This window comes from Spermophilus citellus (assembly GCF_964194105.1).
Source record: "Spermophilus citellus genome assembly, chromosome: 10".
Lineage (NCBI taxonomy): Eukaryota > Metazoa > Chordata > Mammalia > Rodentia > Sciuridae > Spermophilus > Spermophilus citellus.
Genome location: NC_138197.1, coordinates 32,950,776 through 32,976,050, shown reverse-complemented (window position 1 = coordinate 32,976,050; position 25,275 = coordinate 32,950,776). Strand labels below are relative to the sequence as shown.

Below are 25,275 nucleotides of genomic sequence, written 5' to 3'. Positions count from 1 at the left end.
AACATCTGCAAATCAACAGATATATCTCCTTAAAGACAATGAGCCTGTCAGAAGAAAGGACTAGAATGAGATTGCACTTTTCTTAGTTGAAGTGTTCCATATGTATAGCCTGAGACACTGTTTTGCACTAGGCTAGCAGCTGTATAGACACAGAGGATATCAATAAACAAATTACAGAGGAATTTATGGGTTACTACAAAGTCACAAGTCTCTTACAAATTCAGAGAAAAGAATACATAGCTTTTGGTAAGAGTAAGAACTGCAGATGAAAAGCTTTGAGTTGTGGATTCTCCTTTCATCTTTACTACAATCCATTCTCTTCACTTGTTTTTTTTGACACAACATCTTCATATACTCAAATTGGAAGGAACACTTGGCCATGTGTTTGCAAGTCAATGTTGGGTTTAATAAAATGTCATTAGGTATGTATTTTGGTAAAAGATGACAGTTTCTACCTGTTGCAGTCAGTCATAAAAGTGCACTTTATGTTATATGATAAGAATGGGAGGATGGATAGAAGTGAACTTTCAGAAGGTAAAAGAGGCTTGTAGTAAGAGGATTTGACAATGAGAGCTGACTACGTACTTAAGGATTCTCTGAACAGAGCTGAATATCCAGTTGTGATTTGGAGAATTTCCTGTGTATATTTATGTCAATCCTGCATGGCAATTGTAGGGAAAGAGAAGAATGAGTTGTAAGAGTTAATCAATTTTGAGGCAATAAGCAGATCAAAATGTTGAAAAAGGGGTCCCAGTGATGATATTTCATTAAGAATCTTGCCTTAGGTCAAAGTGCATCCATATAGAAAGAAATGAAAGAGAAACATGTCTGACTGAAATATTCATTTTGCCTTTGGTTAGATTGGTTCGTACAAATCAGTAGTCCTCTGTAGGGGCAATATCTCTTTCTTTGTCCACCAGGTCCTTCATAAACCTTCATAAATAGTTTCAAATAACTTGAAACTATTTGCTTCTCTTTCTTTCCACTAGAAATAAGAAATCCCAAATTGTGGGAAAAAGTGCATGGAGTACTGCATACATGGTATATGTTAAGGGTGTCAGAGTGGCAGGTGACTCCCCTCGTGTGCTAGGTGCATGAGCAACAGGCTACTTACCCTGAAGGTACAGCCCTGGGCATGAGGCCATGTGTTGCAGTCCCAGTGCTTGCTCCAAAGCCCATTCCTTGATTGGTCTCTGCAAGGACAGTTAGTAGAAATTGCATTGGTGGCTGTCTATCATCTGCTTAGCTACTGCCTGAGTATATATACATGGTAACTGTGCAATAAAACCAGACCTGCTTTCTGCTTGGTCTCTGGAGGTCTTGATTAGAAACTCCACAGCCACACTCTCCTCTACCCTATTCCGTGGACCTCCTTGCTGGATGAGAGAGAGACCATGCACCAAAGTTAACACCATTGTTTTCTTGTGATTTATATTTTCAACTCCAAACATTCCTGCAACATGGAGAAATCTAAAAAGTTATTTGAATTTTGAGTAAAATAACATGAGGTTGACTCTCAATATTGCCTTCAAATAGCCATCTCCAACATAAATAAAAAAACCTGAGCAGAAAGTTTACATATACCTCTTTGAAGTCTCCCTTTCAACACCATTTTTATCATCTGCAAATCCAAGGCTATTATGGCTATTTCTAAGCATCTAGAGACTATGCTTTTTGCCTCTTCTTTGACTTCACTGGAAGGTCATGCAGCCACCCCTGCTTTACAAGGTAAAAAGCAAGGTTGGTCTTCAAGGAACTATGATCTTTGTGGATCTGTAAGTGGCCAAATACCAAACCTAATGGAGACATCCCCAGTATCTCAAGCGGCACAGTGCTCTGTCCCAAGAGAAAGTAGGACCCTGGAGTTATGTATGAGAGACAAATAGATAGAGGTGAGAATATCGTCACAGGACCTGAGAGTTGGTTGGATGCAGATTGTGTCACAGCTACAGGCAGGATGAAGGAGGCAACCCTGGACATAGAGAAATAAATGTATGTACAATCTTGATGAAACATGTTGAATACCATCCTTGTTATACCAGATCTTTGGTTTACCTAATAAAACTGAGACCTAAAGCTCTAATCATGAGAAGGGTTAAGAGGAGACATTTCCTGTGGCCAATAAAGCCCTGAGAAGAGCAGAAATGTGGAGAATTGAGGATCTTCTAGGCTCAAGCCCAGGTAAGTAGGAACAATTTTCTAGTCTGGACCCTGAGATTCTCCTATCACTCAGGTTGGTGTCTTTCTTGCAAGTGAGTTAATTATGAGATATGGAGGACACTTGTCTGAGAGTAAGTGGAAAGGATGTACCAGGAGATTGACATGCAATATATATCTTACACTGAGCCAAGGGAGGTGGAAATGTGCAGTCACCTGGCATGTGAAGCTGTCATTGGGAAGAATAAAACAAGGACATGAGAGGATACATGGGGATGCCAACCATATTCTCCAAATTTATAACTTTGTACCAATCACTATCCTTACCCCAGTCTACCATCTCTGCCAAAATAAAAGAAAATGGTGTTTTAATATTCTCAATTTAATTTACAGGATAATTATCTTTAATCTTAGCACTGAAATAAGTCACTATCAGAAGATACTTTGGATATTGGATATGTAAGACATGAAAAAATGATTCTAGGAAAAAAAATAAAACTTAAGAGTAGTTTTATGCTACAAAATGAAAGGGATAGTGCTTTCTTTGCTTAGAAATAAAATAACCCCCAAATCTGAGCTGTGCAACAACCACATTTCTGTTATTTCAAGAGTAGCCACAAAAGATGTCTTTTGCTGTCTTGTGCCAAATATATATCTTCAGTCACTTATATACCTAATACTTCAAGTCTCATGGGCAAGTAAGAATTATATTTTTCATGGTCTGAAACTGTGTTCTTCCTTAATTGACTGAAGCACTGATGTGTCTCTTTCTTCTAATTAATGACTAAAAAAAAGCCAACCCCCCCTTCCCCCGAAAACACCTGAGTATAATTCTCTACAATGCAAGACAGATTTTTAAATTTATGGTTTTCTTTACTTTTCATTTTTGCTCTCTTAGTCCTGTGGTATTTCTTTAGAAGTACATTCAATATATTAACTCTAAACACAGTGACCATTGGTAAAATTCTTCCTCTTTAGCTAATCTTTCCAAAAATGCACTGACTGCTATAGTTTGGATCTTAAAATTGTCCCCAAAGGCCCACGGTAAATGCTTAATCTCCAACCTGGTTCTTTTGGGAGGTGAGAGACCCTCAGGGATTTGAGAATAGTGGGAATCACTGAATCATTAAGCACCTGCTCTTGATAGAGATTATAGAACCCTGGCCTCCTCTTACCTCTCTTCCCAAACAAGAGGAGAGCAATTTGCTGTACCTAGGTTTTTTTTTTTTTTTTTTTTTTTTTTTTTTTTTTAACAATGAAGGGCTATGCTACCCCCCAAAATTAGGCCAACCAAATACTAACTGTAACTTCTAAAATTGTGAATGAGTTTAAACTTTTCTCTTTATAAGCTGATTATTTAATGTGTGTTTCATAAAAAAGCATTCACTAACACATTAACCTGGCTGATAATTTTAGTTACAACATTTATCCTATATGTAAGACATAAAATTTCATTTTTTGAGTCAAATTTTTAAAAAATGCTGTTACCAAATCAATGGTCAACAAAAAGATTTTTGCTGCATTACAGAAATAAAGGATTTTAGTAAATATGAAAATATGGAGCCATTTTCATGAGAGGCTGAAATTTGGGGGTTAGTAGGAAAGTGCTCAAATATGTCTATTTTACAATAAACTTGAATAATATTTTATATATATATATATATATATATATATATATATATATATATATATATTATCTCTGTGCATTATGAATGACTTTCACATGTGCTTATTAAACCACTGAAAATTTTATTTTAGGGCAAAATAAAAAGTAGTAGTTAAATACTATTTTTTTTAAAAACAATACTTACATTTTCAATGATATAAAAATATATATGTCCTAATGCTATAAGGTGTTAACTTTTAAATACTAACTTCCTAAACATAATTGCCTTTTGTCTACATTTACATTCTGCTGCTTTGCACTCTCATAAGAACTTAGTTTTTTTCTTAATATTTTTTAAATTTCATGAATATTTTTATAGCATCCTTCTATTTCACAAATTTCTTTCCTATATTCACATTTATTTTTACTTATGAACTTCAAAAATCCTATATAAAACATCAAATTAGTAACAATTTAGCTTTTGGACTGTATTCTATCAAATATTTGCATTCACTAAAGAAGACAGTATAAAAATTATTTATGTTTCCACTTAAAAGTAAGATCTTTAAAACCTTCAAAGACAGTTTGGAGTCTTATTATGGAAGTCAGGGACTAATTTGATATGATAGAGATTTGGGCCTACTTTTTCTTATAATACTTTGAGTTGACTTTTGGGCATGTGAGAGATAGTATTCCCAGCACCATTTGTTGAAGAGGCTATCTTTTCTCCAATGTATGTTTTTGGTGCCTTTGTCTAATATAAGATAACAGTAGTTAGGTCGGTTAGTCTCTGTGTCCTCTATTCTGTACCATTGGTCTACAAGTTGATTTTGTTGCCAATTTCATGCTGTTTTTGTTACTGTTGCTCTGTAGTATAGTTTAAGGTCTGGTGTAGTGATGCCACCTGCTTCACTCTTCTTGCTAAGATTGCTTTAGCTATTCTGGGTCTCTTATATTTCATGACTACTTTTTTCTATTTGTATGAAATTATCATTGGGATTTTGATTGTAATTGCATTAAATCTGTATACGACTTTTGGTAGTGTGGTCATTTTGTTAATATTAATTCTGCCTATCCAAGAACAAGGTAGATATTTCCCTCTTCTAAGGTTTTCTTTAATTTCTTTCTTTAGCCTTCTGAAGTTTTCATTGTAGAAGTCTTTCCCTTCTTTTGTTGATTCCCAAGTATTTGTGTACACACACACACACACACACACACACACACACACACACTATTGTGAATGGGGTAGTTTTCCTCATTTCTCTGTCAGAGGATTTGTCACTGATATACAAAAATGCCTTTGATTTATTTTATTTTTATTTTTTTAAAGGAAACATTTTTTTTCCTTCCTTCTAGAGACTTGAAGAACTTTTTCTTTTTTTTTCTTTTCTTTTTTTTTTTTTAGAAAGAGAGAGAGAGAGAATTTTAATATTTATTTTTTTAGTTATCGGCGGACACTTTGTATGTTGTGCTGAGGATCGAACCCGGGCCGCACGCATGCCAGGCGAGCGCGCTACCGCTTGAGCCACATCCACAGCCCCAAAATGCCTTTGATTTATGAGTGTTGATTTTACATATTGCTAATTTGCTGAATTCATTTATTAGTTCTAGAATTTTTCTGGTGGAATTTTCTGGGTCTCTAGGTATAGAATCATATCTTTGGCAAATAGTGGTAATTTGAGTTCTTCTTTTCCTATTCATATCTCTTTAATTTCTTTAGTTTGTCTAATGGTATACTATTCAGCATTAAAAGAGAATAAAATCATGGTATTTGTAGGTAAATGGATGGCGTTGGAGTATATATTGCTAAGTGAAGTTATCCAATTCCAAAAAACCAAATTCTAAATGTTTTCCCTGATATAAGGATGTTGATTCATAATGGAGTTGGGGTAGGAGCATGGAAGGATTAGATATATAGAGCAAAGGGAAGGGAGGGAAAAGGAGGAGAAATGGGGGTAGGAAAGACAGTGAAATGAGAGTGACATTATTACCCTAAGTGCATGTATAAAGACACAAATGGTGTGATTCAACTTTGTGTACAGCCAGAGATATGAAAAATTGTGCTCTATGTGTATAATATGAATTGTAATTTATTCTGCTGTCATAGATAACAAATTTGAATAAAAATTTAAAAAATAGTTTGGTTGCTTTTACAAGGGTCCTACATATTTCCTGTTAGATTTATTTTCATAAATTTATAGCTGCATTCTAATTTGCTGCTAGATATCTCTTCTTTTTATGCATTATCACTCTTGATTAACACAGTGTTGATGGTGCACTACTAATCCACTATCCCTGATGGATTAGTATCTACCCACTCTCAAAACACAGGAGTCATTGCCCTGTGTTTACCATATTTTTGTGGATCAAATATACATTCTGGGATTCACAGTCTCAGCTGTATGGGAAGCACATGTCTAAAGAGCAAAGGTAAATGGAAAGAATCAGGAATTGGAAGGAAATGTGGAAGGAATGTTCTAGAAGCATCAGGTCCCCATTCCTCATGATTTCTCATTAGAATCTCATCTTTTCTGTGTTCTCTACAGTTTTATATATCAAATCACTTTTAGTTATGCCTATCATTTGAAGTGAATATTAACATTAAGAGACCCAGCATCAGATATTTTGTTTAATGTCAATGTCTAAACAAAGGCCTCAGGCCGTAGGCTTACTATCTTTCAAAACTGCAAGTAGTACTTCCACTTTAATTGCAGTTTACAAATCAGAGGGGGAAGAAGCCTGCCAATTGCTTCAGTAAACCATGGAAAATGGCCATTACAGGTAAATGCCAATCACTGTAGGCCTTTAAGCCACTCTCATGCTATGACATATTCCACTCCCCAGTATTCGAGATAGGCTACTCTGAACATATATTTGATCATTTTGTATCTATATCATAGAGGTCTAGATGAAACAATCATAACATTCTGAAATATGTTTTTCATGATTGTAGACTCTGCAGAGTGATCAATACATAGAGTATGGTACATAACTTCTATTCATGAATACATTATTGCATGAAAAACACAGGTGTGAGGAAGGCATCTCACTAAATTGGTGGTATTTTTACCTCAGCTATCTGGAAATGGAAAAGAAGATTGAATTTTTCATCTCCAGATTCCTATCAACCAGTGAAATATTACAAAGGAATTGTACTTTTGAAATTAAAACCAAGTACTGTGTTTAAACCATTGTAATATAAGAAACACCTTTCTAATTGAAGACTTGGGTAGGCCATAGTAATACCCATCTTTTAAAATCAGGTGATCTTGGTTTGTAGAACAGTGCACACCTGCATCTGAACCACACCCTGACTGTGCATTGTTGATACCTCATCATTTGCAAGAATCTATTGATCCTTGAGAACTATAGGTGAGGATCACCTGTCTGTGTACAGTTGATAGCAGAATGAGATTTCGAAGTCATATATTATTCAAAACATCTGTTCCATGGCTTCTTGGTGAAAGGAATTTCTTAACATAATACTAGAACATCATAAATGATCCATAAGTACTTGAAGATTTGTTTAAAGATGAGAAAAGAATGTTCAGTTTTCAATGATGCTGCTGCTTGGGTCTCTTTCCACAACTCTGATACTCAGCCAAAGCTCTAAGAATGCTCAGTGAATGAATTTTACACTTTTCATGACCTAATCAGACTACAGGAGGATGAGGTCTCATTGATCTGTGAAGAATAGTTCTCTGAAGCTGAGTGTGGCACTGCAAATGCAGATGATGTATATTCTGCAGCTGTTGCATGGAACACTCTGTAGGTATGTTCACTTGATATATAATGTACTCTAGTCCTATGTTTGCTTGTTGATATCTTGTCTAGATAACCAATTTATTAATGAAATATTACGACATTATTAGCATTGCATTCAAGTTTATTTTCCCTTTAAATCCTATATTTGTTTTATAAAATTGTGTGTTCTGTTCCGTATGCATTTATAATCATTATATCTTTTAGATGATTTGTTCAACTTACCACTATGTAGATACCTTCTTTGTCTTTTCTAACAGATTTTAAAGTGTGCTTTTCATATATAATCATATATGGTCACCATCATGACTCAGAAAGAAGAAAACAAACAGCAGCAACAACAACATAAAATAAATAAGCTACATAAATACAGTAATAATCAATTATACTTAACAACAACTAAAACAACAGTAACCATAGATAAGAGGGAAAATAAATTAACAAGAAAGTCAAATGTTAATAAAAGAAAAAATAACTCAAGAAGAAATAAGTAGGGAGGAAGATTGGAAATTAAAAAAATATATACATATGCAAGAAAATGGAAAAATGAGAAAGAAAAAAGAGAAAATTTCTTTTAAGAATTTAAAAAATAAATAAATTAAGAAAATATACTAAGATATAAATAATTTAAAATGTGTCAAAATTCTTTTCAGGTATAATATTTACACTGGAGACACCTCATTGCAGGTGATCTAACATTTGAATGCACCAGGTATGTGGGGTTATTAGCCTACAAAAGAAACCAATTGTAATTTCTCTCTCTTCCCACCAAATGTTCTGGGATTTGGTGTGATATGAAGGCTGCACCGTGATCCTCATTTCCTGCCATGGAGGGTAAGAGAAGGTTGATGGGGCTGGCCATCACACTGCAGGGATTTTGTTAGGAAACCTGGGAAGCACTGCAAAACAAAAGTCAAAGTCACCACAAGCCCTTTTTTAAGTGCTTTGTGGATCCCACTTTTAGGCACACACTTGTTCCAGAGGCCTCTAGTCATTGCCCATGGAAGTGTCCTAGTCATGGTGAATCCTTGAATGTCTGTGAAAAGTGGTGTAAGCAATCAAACCACTGAGCTCCACCCTGGGAGGGGATATGGGAATGGGGCGAATCATCAGATGTGTTCTCTGAGCTCTCTCCCCTGTGTGCAAGCACATGTGAATGGAATCACTCTTCTTCACAGAGAGAAGGACCACTTCCTAATGAGGGTTCTAAGCACTTCTCTGCCACTCAATCCTTTCAGTATGTTTGCAACAGTCACTGTCCCTATCTGAGACTGTAGAATGATAATGTTTTCTACCCCATCACTGTAGCAGTGACCCAGGGACCTGAATTGATTGATTTATATATATATTTTTTTATTCCCTACAATAAGCCCCCTCTCAAGGTAGCTTCTGGTTATAGCAAGCACTCTGAGAGCTTGCTAAGCATTGTCATGAATTCTCTAAACTCTGTTTTTGTGCAAGAGGAGTCCCTCTTAGAACAATTCCCCAAACTGGATCTGAAGCTTATAAGAATCATGTGTTTCTCCCACAACTAAGACTGCTGCTCTGCTGACACCATCTGGTTGTCTGCACTCTCCAGCTTACCTTATGCTTGCAGGTTGCCTCCCTCCCCAGGCAGCTGAAGTTGATCTTGTAAATTACATTGCACTTTTCTCTGGGCTGCCTTAATACTTCTCTGAGTTATTAAGAATTCTCATCATTTATTTAATTAGTTCTAAGTCCTCTCTTTCTCTTCTTACAATACAGTTTCCACTGTGTTCCCTGATTCTTTTTATTTTCAGACTCACAACAAAGGTAATTCTATTCTGCAACTTCCTTTCCCCATTAAGAACATCTATTTTTGAATAATAACAACTCCTGACAGGAAATTCAAGCCATTATTTGATTTACTTGAAGAAAAAGTAACATTCTATGATTCCTAGTAGCATCTGAGCAATGTCAGCAACTGACATCATCTTTTTGGTAGGTTGCACAGTCTATCTAAAGTGTACCCCATGCACCCCAACTCTATGAATAAGCCTCCTTATATCAGAGAAAACATGACCTACCTAACTTCTACTTGAGACTATTTAGTAGATTACAATGAGCTTAATTCCTTTTGTTTATGCACTATTAATTTTCCTCTTTGTTTTCGTAGGAACTGAGACTTAGTGCTACCCTGGAGTAAAAACTCCATGTCTTACCCAGAAAACTCTGCATTCTGAAAGCTTAGTTTGTGGGAGACAGTAGAACACATCTCATTCTCTTTGTTTTTTTTTTTTTATTATTAATGTTTTTTAAATATATGACAGCAGAATGCATTACAATTCATATTACATATATAGAGCACAGTTTTTCATATCTCTGGTTGTACACAAAGTATATTCACATCAATTCATGTCTTCATACATGTTCTTTGGATAATGATGTCCATCACATTTCACCATCATTTCTAACCCTGTTCCCTCTTTCTTCCCTCCCACCACACTACCCTATCTAGAGTTTGTCTATTCTTCCCATGCACCCCAACTCTACCCCACCATGAATAAGCCTCCTTATATCAGAGAAAAGATGTAGAATTTGTTTTTTTGGGAATGGCTAACTTCACTTAGCATTGTATTCTCCAATTCCATCCATTTACATGCAAATGACATGACTTTATTCTGTTGTATTGCTGAGTAATATTCCATTGTGTATATATGCCACATTTTAAAATTGAAATCTCAAAATGTTTAATAAAAACAAATTATCTTCTCCACTTAACACTTGACTTTCTAACTGTACAGTAAATTGCATTGTAGAGAGTACACCTTTATCTTCAGACTGTACCTTCTTTGGATGGAATTAAGATGTAACTAGAAAATTTTAAGAGAAATAAATGGGAAGTTGGATCAACTAAGATAACAGCAGATATATTACATGCAGAAATTAATATATTTTAATTATCTCTTTTTAAAAAAAGGATGCAGTTAAATTAGAGGGGAAAAAACTTATAACAGGACAAAAAAGAACCTAGACTCAATATATAAAAATGTTTCATAATAGGTTGATGGTGGTAGTAAAAATTAGAGAAAAAAAAGTAATCTTTCTGGAACATCATTTTTCTTTTTTTAATTTTTTAAAATTTTGTAAATTTATATATAACAGTGAAATGCATTACAATTCTTATTACATATATAGAGCTCAATTTTTCATATCTCTGGTTGTATACATAGTTATTCACACCAATTCGTGTTCTCATACCTGTACTTTGGATAATAATGATCATCACATTCGACCATCATTAATTACCCCATGCACCCTCCCTTTCCCTTCCACCCCTCTGCCCTATCTAGAGTTCATCTATTCCTCCCATTTCCCCCCTCCCTATCCCACTATGAATCAGCTTCCTTATATCAAAGAAAACATTCTGCATTTGGTTTTTTAGGATTGGCTAACTTCACTTAGCATTATCTTCTCTTACTCCATCAATTTACCTGCAAATGCCATGATGTAATTCTCTTTTATTGCTGAGTAATATTCCATTGCGTATATAAACTACATTTTTCTATCTGTTCATCTACTGAAGGGCATCTAGGTTGGTTCCATAGTTTAGCTATTGTGAATTGTGCTGCTATAAACATTGATGTGGCTGTGTTTCTATAGTATGCTGCTTTTAAGTCCTTTGGGTATGGACCGAGGAGAGGGACAGCTGGGTCAAATAGTGGTTCCATTCCCAGGTTTCCAAGGAATCTCCATACTGCTTTCCATATTGGCTGCACCAATTTTCAGTCCCACTAGCAGTGTATGAGTGTACCTTGTTCTCCACATGCTTGTTGTTTGTATTCATAGCTGCCATTCTGCCTGGAGTAGGATGAAATCTTAGAGTAGGTTTGATTTGCATTTCTCTAATTGCTACAGATGATAAACATTTTTTTGATATATTTGTTGATTGATTGTGTATTTTCTTCTGAGAAGTGTCTGTTCAGGTCCTTCGTCAATTTATTCATTGGGTTGTTTGTTTTGTTTTGTTTTGTTTTTGGTGTTTAGCTTTTTGAATTTTTTATATTCCATAGTGATTAGTGCTCTATCAGATGTGTGGAAGTAAAAATTTGCTCCCAAGATGTAGGCTCTCTATTCACCTCACAGATTGTTTCTTTTGCTGAGAAGAAACTTTTAAGTTTGACTCAATTCCATTTATTGATTCTTGATTTTAATTCATGTGCTATAGGAGTCATATTAAGGAAATTGGCGCTAATCCGACATGTTGGAGATTAGGACCTACATTTTCTTCTATTAGACTCAGGGTATCTGGTTTAATTCCTAGGTCCTTGATCCAATTTGAGTTGAGTTTGTGCATGGTGAGAGATAGGGATTTAATTTCATTTTGTTGCATATGAATTTCAGTTTTCCTAACACCATTTGTTGAAGAGGATATCTTTTCTTCAATGTATGTTTATGGTGCCTTTGTCTAATGTAAGATAACTGTAGTTAGGCGGGTTAGTCTCTGTGACCTCTATTCTGTACAATTAGTCTACCAGTGTATTTTGATGCCAATACCATGCTGTTTTTGTTACTATAGCTCTGTAATATAGTTTAAGTTCTGGTATAGTGATGCCACCTGCTTCACTCTTTCTGCTAAGGATTGCTTTAGCTGTTCTGGATCTCTTATTTCTCCAGATGAATTTTATGACTGCTTTTTCTATTTATATGAGGAATGCCATTGGGATTTTCATCAGAATTGCATTAAATTGGTATAGGGCTTTTGGTAATATGGTCATTTTGGTAATATTAATTCTGCCTATCCAAGAGCAAGGTAGATCTTTCCATCTTCTAGGGTCTTTGATTTTTTTCTTTAGGGTTCTGTACTTTTCATTGTTAGATCTTTCATCTTTTTCATTAAGTTGATTCCCAAGTATTTTATTTTACTTTTTTGAGACTATTGTAAATGTGCATGAGCTCTCTTCCAGTGAGGAAGTCCATGGAACAGAGTAGAGGAGAGTGTGGCTGCAGAGTCATTATTCAAGACCTCTGGAGACCAAGCAGAAAGTAGGTCTGACTTTATTGAGCAGTTACCATGTATATATATTTAGCCAGTACCTAAGCAAATAGACAGCCACTAATACAATTTCTGACCAACTGTCCTTACAACAACCAATTGAGGAGTGGGCTGTGGAGCAATCACAGGGACTGCAACATATGGCCTTACACGAAGGGCTGTGCCTAGGGGGTAAGCGGTTTGCCGCTCACACACCTAGCACAGGGGAGTGGTTTGCCGCTCACATGCCCCTAACATATGTCATGTATGCAGTACTCTGTGCACTTGTCCCACATAAAGGGAGCAGTTTTCCTCATTTCCCTTTCAGAGGATTTGTCACTGCTATACAGAAATGCTTTTGATATATGGGTTTGATTTTATATTCTGCTATTTTGCTAAATTCATTTACTAGTTCTAGAAGTTTTCCAGTAGAATTTTTTGGTTTTTCTAGTTATAGAATCATTTCAACAGAAGATAGTGCTAATTTGAGTTCTTCTTTTCCTGTCTATATCCCTTTAATTTCTTTTGTCTGTCTAATTGCTATGGCCAGTGTTTCAAGAACTATGTTAAATAGAAGTGGTGAAAGAGGGAATCCCTGTGTTGTTCCATTTTTTACAGGGAGGGAATTCTTTCAATTTTTCTTTATTTACAATGATGTTGGCCTAGGGTTTAGTTCAGATTGCCTTTATGATGTTGTGATATGTTCCTGTTATCCCTAATTTTTCTAGTGTTTGGAACATGAAGGGTGCTGTATTTTGTCAAATGATTCTTCTGCATCTATTGAGATGATCATATGATTCTTTAAGTCTATTGATGTGATGAATTACACATTAATTTTTATATATTGAACCAAACTTGCATCCCTGGGATGAATCCTACTTGATCATGGTGCACTATCTTTTTTATATGTTTTTGTATTTGTTTTGCCAGAACTTTATTGAGAATTTTTGCATTATGTTTATTAGAGATATTAGCCTAATGTTTTCTTTCTTTGATGTCTCTTTGCTTGGTTTTGGGATCAGGGTGATATTAGCCTCATAGAATGAGTTTGGCAGTGCTCCCTCTTTTTCTGTTTACTGAAATAAATTGAAGACTATTGTTATTAGTTCTCCTTTAAAGGTCTTGTAGAACTCAGGACTGGGCTTTTCTTGGTTGGTAGGCTTTCGATGGTGTCTTCTATTTTATTGCTTGATGTTGGTCTGTTTAAATTGTGTATATCATCTTGATTCAATTTTGGCAAACCAGGGCTGGGGCTGTAACTCAATGGTAGAGTGTCCTCCTAACATGTGTGGGGCACTGGGTTCAATCCTCAGCACCACATAAAAAAAAATAAATAAAGATATTGTGTCCAACTACAACTAAATTTTTTTTTTAAAAAATCTGAATATATCAATTTGGGCAAATCATATTACTTAAGAAATTTGTCAATGCCTTCAATATTTTCTATATTATTGAAGTACAAGTTTTCAAAATTATTTCTAATTATCTTCTATATTTCTGAGTTTCTGTTATATTACTTTTTTTCATCACATTTGCTAGTAATTTGAGTTTTCTCTCTTCTTCTCTTTGTTAGTGTAGTGTATTTATTTTTTCAAAGAATGGACTTTTTGTTTTGTCAATTTTTTAAATTATTTTGTTTTCATTTCATTGATTTCAGCTCTGATTTTAATTGTTTCCTGTCTTCTACTGCTTTTGGTGTTGATTTGTTCTTATTTTCCTAGGGCTTTGAGGTGTAATGTTAGGTCATTCATTTGTTGAGTTTTTCTTCTTTTAAGGAATGAACTCCATAGAATGAACTTTCATCTTAGTACTGCTTTCATAGTGTCCCAGAGATTTTGATATGTTTGTTGTGTATATGTTCTCATTTACCTCTAAGAATTTTTTAATCTCCTCTTTAATGTCTTCTGTAACCCATTGTTCAGTAGTGTACTGTTTAATCTCCAGGTGTTGGAATAATTTTTATTTTTATTTTGTCATTTATTTTGTCATTTCTAACTTTATTCCATTATGATCTGATAAAATGCAGGGTAGTATTTCTATTTTTTGTATTTGCTAAGAGTTGCTTTGTGGCATATTATATGTTCTATTTTAGAGAAGGATCCATGTGCTGCTGAGAAGAAAATGTATATGCTGCTGAAGGATGAAATAGTTTATATATGTCAGTTAATTCAAAGTTATTGATTGTAGTTTTGAGATCCATAGTTTGTTTGTTTAACTTTTATTTGGAAGATCCAGTGGTGAGAGAGGTGTGTTAAAATTACCCAAGATTATTGTGTTGTGGTCAATTTGACTCTTGATTTTGAGAAGAATTTGTTTGATGACCATAGATGCTCCATTGTTTGGGGCATATATATTTATAATTTTTATGTCTTGTTGGTGTATGGTTCCCTTGAGCAGTATGAAATGTCCTTATTTATCCTTTTTGATTGACTTCAGCTTGAAGTCTACTTTATTTGATAGGAGGATAGAAACCCTTGCTTTCTTCCACAGTCCATGTGAGTGATATGATTTTTCCCAACCTTCACCTTCAGTCTATGTATTTCTTTTCCTATCAGATTAGTCTCCTGGAGGGAGCATATTGTTAGGTCTTTTTTAAAAATCCAATCTACTAGCCTATGTCTTTTGATTGGTGAGTTAATGCCATTAACATTCAGGGTTATTATTGAGACATGATTTGTATTCTAGCCATATTTGTTTATTTTTGTTATTTAACTTGACTTGTTTTCTTTGATTAGTTTTTTTCTTTAGGGTAATACCTCCCTCTGCTGATTGTCATTGTTGTTTTTACATTCATATTTTCCCAAGGATATTTTATAGTGCCAATTTTCTAGCTGTAAATTCTTTTAACTTTTGTTTATTATGGAAAGTTTTATTTAATCATCAAATCTAAAGCTTAAGTTTGCTGGATACAAGATTCTTGGTTGGCACTAATTTTCTTTCAGCGCTTGATAAATGTTGTTCCAAGATCTTCTAGCTTTCAGGGTTGTGTTGAAAAATCTGCCATTATTCTAATTGGTTCCCCCTATATGTAATCTGATTCCTTTCTCTCATAGCTTTTAATATTCTCTTCTTATTCTGTATTTTATGCCTTTTCATTATAATGTGCCTTGGTTTGGATCTGTTGTGGTTTTGTACTTTTGGCATCCTATAGGCTTCTCAAATTTGGTTTTCCAATTAATTCTTAATGTTTGGAAAATTTTCTGGTGTTATTTCATTGAATAAATTGCTCATTCCCTTGGTTTGGAACTCTATGCCTTCCTCTATCCCAATAACTCTTAAATTTGGTCTTTCTATGTTACCCCATATTTCTCGAATGTTCTCTCATGATTTCTTACCATTTTCACTGTGTGGTATACATTCTTTTCAAGATTATATATTTTGTCTTCATTGTTTGATGTCCTGCCTTGCAAGTGGTCTACTATGTTGGTAATGCTTTCAATTGGACTTTTAATTTGGTTTATTGTTTCTTTCATTTCAAGGATTTCTGTTTTTTTTGTTGTTGTTGTTGTTGTTGTTGTTTTGTTTTTAGAACCTCTATCTCCCTGTTGAGGTGATCTTTTGCTTCCTGTATTTGTTTATGTAGCTCTTTGTCGAAATGATCTTTTACTGCCTGCATTTGCTGTATTATATCATCCTTTAATTCACAGAATATTTTAATCATGTACATCCTGAACTCCTTCTCTGTAATTTCTTCTGCTGTGCTGGCCATGAATTCTAATAATGTGGTATCATGATTTGTTTGGGGCCCTTTCTTCCCTTGTCTTATTATCTTGCTTGTTTTTCTTCCCCACAATCTGTAGATCGGAGCCAACTTTTTCTTCTATCAGACAAAGAGTTTCTGATTTGATATCAAGCTCCTTGATCCATTTTGAGTTAACTTTTGTGCATGGCGAGAGAAAGGGATTCAGTTTCATTTTGTTGCATATGGATTTCCAGTTTTCCCAACACCATTTGTTGAAGATGCTATCCTTCCTCCATTGCATGCTTATAGCCCCTTTATCAAATATAAGATAGTTGTAACTTTGTGGATTAGTCTCTGTGTCCTCTATTTTATACCATTGGTCCACCTGCCTGTTTTGGTACCAGTACCATGCTGTTTTTGTCACTATTGCTCTGTAATATAGTTTGAAATCTGGTATCGCAATACCGCCTGATTCACACTTTCTGCTTAGAATTGCTTTTGCTATTCTGGGTCTTTTATTTTTCTATATGAATTTCATGATTGCTTTATCTATTTCTACAAGAAATGCCGTTGGGATTTTGATTGGCATTGCATTAAATCTATAGAGAGCTTTGGGTAATATCGCCATTTTGATGATGTTAGTTCTGCCTATCCATGAACAGGGTATATTTTTCCATCTTCTAAGATCTTCTTCTACTTCTTTCTTTAGGGTTCGGTAGTTTTCATTGTATAAATCTTTCACCTCTTTTGTTAGGTTGATCCCAAGTATTTTATTTTTTTTGAGGATATTGTGAATGGAGTGTTTTTCCTCATTTCCATTTCAGAAGTTTTGTCGCTGATATACAGAAATGCCTTTGATTTATGCATGTTGATTTTATATCCTGCCACTTTGCTGAATTCATTTATTTGTTCTAGTAGTTTCTTTGTTGACCCTTTTGGGTCTTCTAGGTATAGAATCATGTCATCTGCAAATAGTGATAATTTAAGTTCTTCTTTTCCAATTTTTATGCCTTTAATTTCTTTCGTCTGTCTAATTGCTCTGGCCAGTGTTTCGAGAACTATATTGAATAGAAGTGGAGATAGAGGGCATCCCTGTCTTGTACCGGATTTTAGAGGGAATGCCTTCAACTTTTGTCCATTCAGAATGATGCTAGCCTGAGGCTTAGCATAGATAGCTTTTACAATGTCAAGGTAAGTTCCTGTTATCCCTAGTTTTTCTAATGTTTTGAACATAAAGGGATTCTGTACTTTGTCAAATGCTTTCTCTGCATCTATCGAGATGATCATATGGTTCTTATCTTTAAGCCTATTGATGTGGTGAATAACATTTATTGATTTCCGTATGTTGAACCATCCTTGCATCTCAGGGATGAATCCTACTTGATCATGGTGCACAATTTTTTTGATGTGTTTTTGTATTCGATTCGCCAGAATTTTATTGAGGATTTTTGCATCTAGGTTCATTAGAGACATTGGTCTGTAGTTTTCTTTCTTTGAGGTGTCTTTGTCTGGTTTCGGAATCAGGGTGATGTTGGCCTCATAGAATGAATTTGGAAGAGCTCCCTCTTTTTCTATTTCCTGAAATAACTTGAAAAGTATTGGTATTAATTCTTCTTTAAAGGTTTTGTAAAACTCTGCTGTATACCCATCCGGTCCAGGGCTTTTCTTGGTTGGTAGTCTTTTGATGGCTTCTTCAATTTCATCCATTGATATTGGTCTGTTCAGATTGTGTGTATCCTCCTGACTCAGTCTGGGCAAATCATATGACTTAAGAAATTTATCGATGTCTTCACTATCCTCTATTTTATTGGAATATAGGTTTTCAAAATAATTTCTAATTGTCTTCTGTATTTCTGTAGTATCTGTTGTGATATTGCCTTTTTCATCCCGTATGTTAGTAATTTGAGTTCTCTCTCTTCTTCTCTTCGTTAGCATGGCTAAAGGTCTGTCGATCTTATTTATTTTTTCGAAGAACCAACTTTTAGTTTTGTTAATTTTTTCAATAGTTTCTTTGGTTTCAATTTCATTGATTTCTGCTCTGATTTTAATTATTTCTTGCCTTCTGCTACATTTGCTGTTGTTTTGCTCTTCCTTTTCTAGGGCTTTGAGTTGGAGTGTGAGCTCATTTATTTGTTGGTTTCTTCTTTTTTTGAGGAATGACCACCAGGCGATGAATTTTCCTCTTAAAACTGCTTTCATTGTGTCCCATACATTCCGATATGTTGTGTCTGTATTTTCGTATATCTCTAAGAATTTTTTGATTTCCTCCTTTATGTCTTCTGTAACCCATTGATCATTCAGTAACATATTGTTCATTTTCCATGTGATGTAGGATTTTTCCTTCCTTCTTTTATCATTGATTTCTAGTTTCATTCCATTATGATCAGATAAAATGCATGGTATTATCTCCACCCCTTTATATTTACTGAGGGTTGCCCTATGGCATAATATATGGTCTGTTTTTGAGAAGGATCCATGTGCTGCTGAGAAAAAAGTATATCCATTTGATGATGGTTGATATATTCTATATAAGTCAGTTAAGTCTAGGTTATTGATTGTGGTATTGAGTTCCATAGTTTCTTTATTCAACTTTTGTTTGGAGGATCTGTCCAATGGTGAGAGAGGTGTGTTGAAGTCTCCCATAATTATCGTGTTGTGGTCTATTTGATTCTTGAATTTGAGGAGAATTTGTTTTATGAATGTCGCAACACCATTATTTGGTGCGTAAATATTGAATATTGTTATGTCTTGTTGGTGAATGGTTCCTTTTAACAGTATATAATGACCTTCTTTATCCCTTTTGATTAACTTAGTCTTGAAGTCGATTTTATTCGATATGAGGATGGCCACCCCTGCTTGCTTGCGAGGACCGTGTGCGTGGTATATTTTTTCCCATCCTTTCACCTTGAGCCTGTGTATGTCTTTTCCAATCAGATGTGTCTCCTGGAGGCAGCATATTGTTGGATTTGTTTTTTTAATCCATGTTACCAGCCTATGTCGCTTTATTGGAGAGTTTAAGCCATTAACATTCAGAGTTACTATTGATATATGGTTTGAACTTCCATCCATGTTTGATTGTTTATCCTTTTTTTAAAAAAAAATTTAGTTTGTTTCTCCATGATTGTCTTTCCCCTTGCCCTCTGTCTTTACTGAGGCACTTCCCACTGATGGTTTTGGTTATTGTTTTTCATTTCTTCCTCGTGTAGTGTTTTGCTCAAAATGCTTTGCAATGCTGGTTTTCTGGCTGCAAATTCTTTTAACTTTTGCTTATCATGAAAGATTTTTATTTCGTTGTCATACCTGAAGCTTAATTTTGCTGGATACAGAATTCTTGGTTGGCATCCATTGTCTTTCAGTGTTTGAAATACATTGTTCCATGACCTTCTTGCTTTCAGTGTCTGTGATGAAAAGTCCGTTGTTAACCGTATTGGTTTACCCCTAAATGTATTCTGTCTCCTTTCTCTTGTAGCTTTTAATATTTTCTCTTTGTTCTGTATATTGGATATCTTCATAACAATGTGTCTTGGCGTTGGTCTACTGTGATTTTGTGTGCTCGGTGTCCTGTATGCATCTTCAATTTGTATATCTGTTTCCTTTTTTATTTCTGGAAAGTTTTCTGTAATTATTTCATTCAGCAGGTTTCTCATTCCCTTGGTGTGAATCTCTGTACCTTCTTCTATCCCGATGACTCGTAAGTTTGGTTTCTTCATGTTATCCCAAATCTCTTGGATGTTTTTCTCGTGATTTTTTACCAGCCTTTCTGAGTTGGCTAGACTCTTGTCAAGATGGTATATTTTGTCTTCATTATCTGACGTTCTGGTTTCTACTTGCTCCACTCTGTTAGTGATACTCTCAATTGAGTTTTTAATCTGGTTTATCATTTCCTTCATTTCTAGAATTATTGTTTGATTATTCTTTATAATCTCTATCTCCTGATAGAGATGCTTAACTTCTTCTTTTATCTGTTTATGAAATTCATTCTCAATGTGTTCTTTTGCTGCTTGAATTTGCTGTCTTGTATCCTCTTTAAGGTTCCATTCCATCTGTCTAAGGTGTTCCTTGAGTTCTTTATATGACCATTTTTCTGATGACTCCAGGTCCTCCTGAATATTTAGGCTGTCCTGCATTGTTTGTACTCCTTTTCTTCCTTGTTTTCTGAAGCTGCTCATGTTGCTTCTTGTTCTGTTTGACTCCTGGGTTACTGTTTACTCCTATAAATTAATTTGATGCTTGGGAGGAAAGGTATTTGAAGGGAAGGGATGAAGTCACTAAAGAGAATGAGAGTAGGCAGGTAGAATTCAAGGAAAGGGGGGATAAGAGAAATGAAAAGACTAAAGAAGAAAAAAATAGGAACTAAAAAAGAAAAAAATTAAAAAAAAATAATAATAATAATTAAAAAAATTTAAATTAAAATTAGTAGAAAAAAAATTAAAAAAAAATATTTTGTAAAAAAAAATTATTTAAACAACAAGAAAGAAAAAATGAAAATGAAAGAAAAACCCAAATCAAAAAAAAAAGAGAAAAGAAAAAGAAAAAAAAAACCCTAATAAATGCCGTCTTAGAGTTTGATTAACTTCTCTTCCAGTAGATGGCGCTGTGCCCACCAGGTCAAGTTTCTCCTGTCAATACGCGGGAACCAATCACTGTGCAGCAGCTCCTCCCAGACTGGGCGAGTCTCCAATCCTGAGTGCCTAGGGCCTCCTCTTGTGTCTAGTCACTTCCCACTTTTTCTCTAGCCAGGCCCCTCTCACCACAATACTGGCTACACGCCAGGTCTGCTACTCCCGGGAGCCCTGTTTTCATGAACGACTGGGCACACTCTTCCAGTTTGCCATTCCCTCAGACCCTAAGTTTGTAGAGTTTGGGGCTGAGAATCCTCAGCGGATTTTACTTGCCCTCCGGTATCCACTTCCCCGTAGCTGGTGCAAGAGACCTCAGCAGTCAGCCCTGGTGGGAGCAGTAGTTCAGTGCCGTGGGACCCGCACCACCTCTGATTCCCTCAGGCTGGCTGTAGCACTCACGGGAGAGCTGGGAGGGGCCCTTATGGGAGAGCTGGGAGGGGCCCTTAAGGTTTTCCCGATGTGTGGAGAGGGAAGGCTATGGGATCACACCCCTGTTTCAAAGAAGTTATCTCCTCTGAAGCAGTCTGATGACGTCGTTTCCCTTTGCCGGGCGACCAATGCAACGGGTGGGTCCTTCCATCCCAAGCCCCTTTTCAAACCTACGGCCACTACTTATGAAGACTCGGTAGGCATTTACCTTCGTATGATGAGAAGGGCTGACCAGTTGTTTCAGCCGGATGGATTAGTGCCGAGTCATAGCTGTTTGTCTGCGGGAAGCAGGTGACTGGGAGTTTGAATTCAGCGGATCAGGGCTCAGTTCGTGTTCTCAGATCACTTGGATTTTAAATTGTCACTCATCTTATCAGCTGTTTCATTTAATTTGGCAGCTCATTCGCGCGGTGAAGAGTCTGCTCTATGGTGCTCCACCGGAGGCGGCGGCAGCAGCGGTAGCGGCTGCGGCCTTCGGGACCCCCGGGGAGGGGGTGTGGGTTGGGGGAGGGTAGGCGGCGCCTGGAGCCATGGGGGCCGGGTACCGGACACGCGGGAAAGCGGGCGTGGTGGGGGAAAGAAATTGAGATCTAGATTTAGAGACTGAGCTTGGGAGGAGAGACAGCTGGGGAAAAGCAAGGCGGAGAGGTGGAGAGGAGAAGGAGATGGGGCCGATAGAGCCGTGCAGCTGGGGCTGCAGCCTTACTGCTCGCGCTGAAGTCGTGATGGATTCCCTCCACCTTGGCTCATGACTTGATGTTTTGAATCACAGGCCTGGGCTCCGTCCCCCGGCGGCGGCTCCGCGGGGCTCCGGCGGTGCGGGCCTGGCGGCGGCGAAAGCACACTCAGCCGCCCAGGGACCTCAGGGGCGATCGAGCGGCGGGGCCCACTCAGCGCCGGCGCCGCGGACTGGGCTCCCGACGCGGGTGGCGCGGACGGGTGGGCGGCGGCGCGTCCCGGCAGGTCCAGGTCCCACGCCGGTGAGGCGCCCTCCTCCTCGTGCGCGGCGGGACGCGGCTTCGGCGCGGCCGAGTCCGAGGCGCCGGCGGTGGCGTTCGGGGCGCGGGACCGCTCCGCTCCCTCCGCCTACGGCTCCGGCTCCGGCGGGCCTGTGGAGGCGGTGGTGGGATCGCGGAGGCGCGGGGCGGCCTGTCACCAGGCGGCGGGGAGGGACCGGCGGCGCTCACGGCAGCGCGGCGGCACGGCCGGCGGCGGCGGCTGCGGCTCCTCTTCTTCTTTCCAAGCAGGCACTGTGATTTCTTCCAGTCCCTGGGGACCCTCAGTCTTCAGCTGAAATTGGGGCAGATGCTGCTACAGGAGCTGTGGAAAGGCTGATCTAAGCTTTCCGCCGCTGCCCGCTGCATTCAAGCCACCATCTTAAGACTTCCATATCAATATTTTTTAATTCATTAACAAATGTTAAGTTAGTTGGAATGGCTTTAGTAAAGAAAAAGTTTTTGAGGATAAAATTGTGAAAATTAAGCCCAGTTATTTTCTACTGGGGTTCAAATTCAGTGGATTGATGTAGGTGCTATGAAAAAGGAAGTAGACTGATAGAGACAGATATACAGACAAACAGGTATCTTTTTAATATGAAGGATAATATGTTCATATAGAAAAAAAAGCAAAAGTGCATACATTGCATACACAAACTCACACACAATTATATAAATATACATTCATTTCTTAAATCAATCTTACAGAATTGACCTTTTAAATTCCTCCTTCTACATTTGTCTTTACATACTTGCTCTGGAAATTCCCATTCTGATACCAACTGTTAAATATGTCCCCTGCATGCTGGGAAAAGAAAATCTCAAGCATTGCCACTAACATATAGCTCTGAATTTCAAGCCAAGATACTCATTTTGTTAGTTAATTTCTTCCATAGGATTTGTGCGTTTAGAAGGAGGAGCTGGACATTGCTCTGGACGAGTGGAAGTGAATTCTGGAGGAGAGTGGATTCCACTATCTGATGGGAATTTCTCCTTCTCAATGGCCCAGATCATTTGTGAAGAGCTGGGGTGTGGCAAGGCTGCATCTGTCCTAGGCAACCTCCCATTCAGAGAGCCTGATGAACTGGTCTGGGCTGAAGAGTTCCAATGTGAGGGGCAGGAGCCTGAGCTCTGGTTCTGCCCCAGAGTGCCCTGTCCTAGAGGAGGCTGCCCACACAGAGGAGCTGTGCAAGTTGTCTGCTCAGGTGAGACTCACAGCAAGATGTTAATTGCCATATACAATATATATGTATAAAAATGTGAGATGTTGCTAAAACCTGTCTTCTACCAGGATATACAGATATTCAGCTCATGAAAAATGGCAGCTCTCGGTGTAAAGGTCAAGTGGAGATGAAGACCTCTGGAGACTGGAGAACACTCTGTGCCTCCAACTGGAATATAGCCAATGCCAATGTAGTTTGCCGTCAGCTGGGCTGTGGAGTCACCATCTCCATCCCAAAAGGAGAGTACTTTGTGGAAGGAGAAGATGAGATCTGGAGAGACCAATTCCACTGCTCAGGGTCTGAATCCTTCCTGTGGAATTGCCCTGTGACTGCCCTGGGTGTTCCTGCCTGTGCCCATGGCAACACAGCCTCTGTGGTCTGCTCAGGTAAGAGAGGTCAGGGCTGACTGGTACTTGAGTGGCATGTCTCTAAGAGCAGACAGCATGGAGAGCTGAGTTCAAAAATGAGACATTCTGTGGTGAACTATGATTCTTCTCAATGATCATTTCTCTTTTAGGTCCTGTCAAGAGGTTTTAAGAGGTATAGTTGTAAGTAAGCATTATTATTTATTGCAATTCATAGACAACACTGTATAACAATGAATGAAAACTCTCCGAAGTTTCTCACCCTGGACCATCAGAGAACATAAGCAGCTCACAGAAGTCACCTGCATATATCTCCAGTCACTGTGCCCTCCTGTCCTCTGAAGATGAGCACTCTGACTTCAGCTGCCAAAGAAAATTGTTGTCAGATTTGACCATTATGTAAAATCATAATCTATCTTCTCTTGTTGTATCTACTTTGACTCTACCTTTTGCTTAGAATTTATCCATTTTGCTATTTGTAGCAGAGCTTCCTTTATTTTTATTGCTGTTGAGTTTTCTGCTGAATGACCAAATGAACATGTATGGATACATTCAAGTGATACTGAGATTTGATGCTTGTTGACTTCCCAAATAATGATTCTACATATTTTCATGATAGTAGCTTCTCGTGTAGGTATGTATGTATTTGTATCAGATTTTTAACCCTTGCCCTTTTACTTTCACTCTCTTAATGTTGTAATCTTTCAGGTGTCAAATGTAGTTCTTAATGAAGCACAGCTTGTCAACATTCTTTGTACCCTAAATAGAAACTTTTTACCATAACAGCATAAACATATTCTCCCAGGGTATGTTATACATGTTCCTTTTCTTTTGAATATAATTGTACAATCTTTCTGGGGTTGATACTATAAGGGTATGTATGATGCGAAGAAAACTTACACATTATTGTTTTGGCAGCGAATTGTCTCAGCATCATTACTGAAGAGACTTTTCCCAACCATAGGGTCATCTTTGAAATAAACAGGGTGCAGATTTTCTTACTTATTCTGTACTCTGTTCCATTCAATTCTGTTGTTTATCCTTACAGCAGGTCTTATGTCTTTAATTATTATGACTTTATAGCATGTCTCAGTAAGTTTCCTTTAAAGATTACTTCAGAGTAAATCCTCTAATTGTGTGGTTTTTCTTGCCTAATGCATTAGTCATGCTTGGTCATATGCATTTCACATATATTTTAGAAGCCACTTTATATGTTTACTACAAATAAAAGGATGATGTTATTTAGGTTGTCCTTGGATTTGGACTACACATGAACATGGAGATAATTGACTTACAAAGGATATCTCTAATTTCTCTCAGAGATCATACATATTCTTTATGATGTTTAGTCCTAGGTGTTTTTGCGTTTGATGCTATTAATGTTTATTTTGGTGAAATTTTATAGGAATGACTTTAAATTGTTTTCAACTTTATTTTT

General features: G+C 37.0%; 1 protein-coding gene across 1 annotated transcript in view; it reads left to right on the top strand.

Annotated features, from left to right (window-relative positions):
• Positions 1-2,144: 2,144 nt before the first annotated feature.
• LOC308658154 (scavenger receptor cysteine-rich domain-containing protein DMBT1-like) overlaps positions 2,145-25,275 on the top strand; it is a gene marked incomplete at both ends in the record, with an annotated part of 184,480 nt that continues 161,349 nt past the window's right edge. Inside the window, 4 exon segments of the mRNA XM_081310777.1 lie at positions 2,145-2,181; positions 22,121-22,477; positions 23,146-23,454; positions 23,541-23,858. Of these exon segments, the coding sequence (XP_081166903.1) occupies positions 2,145-2,181; positions 22,121-22,477; positions 23,146-23,454; positions 23,541-23,858 (1,021 nt within the window).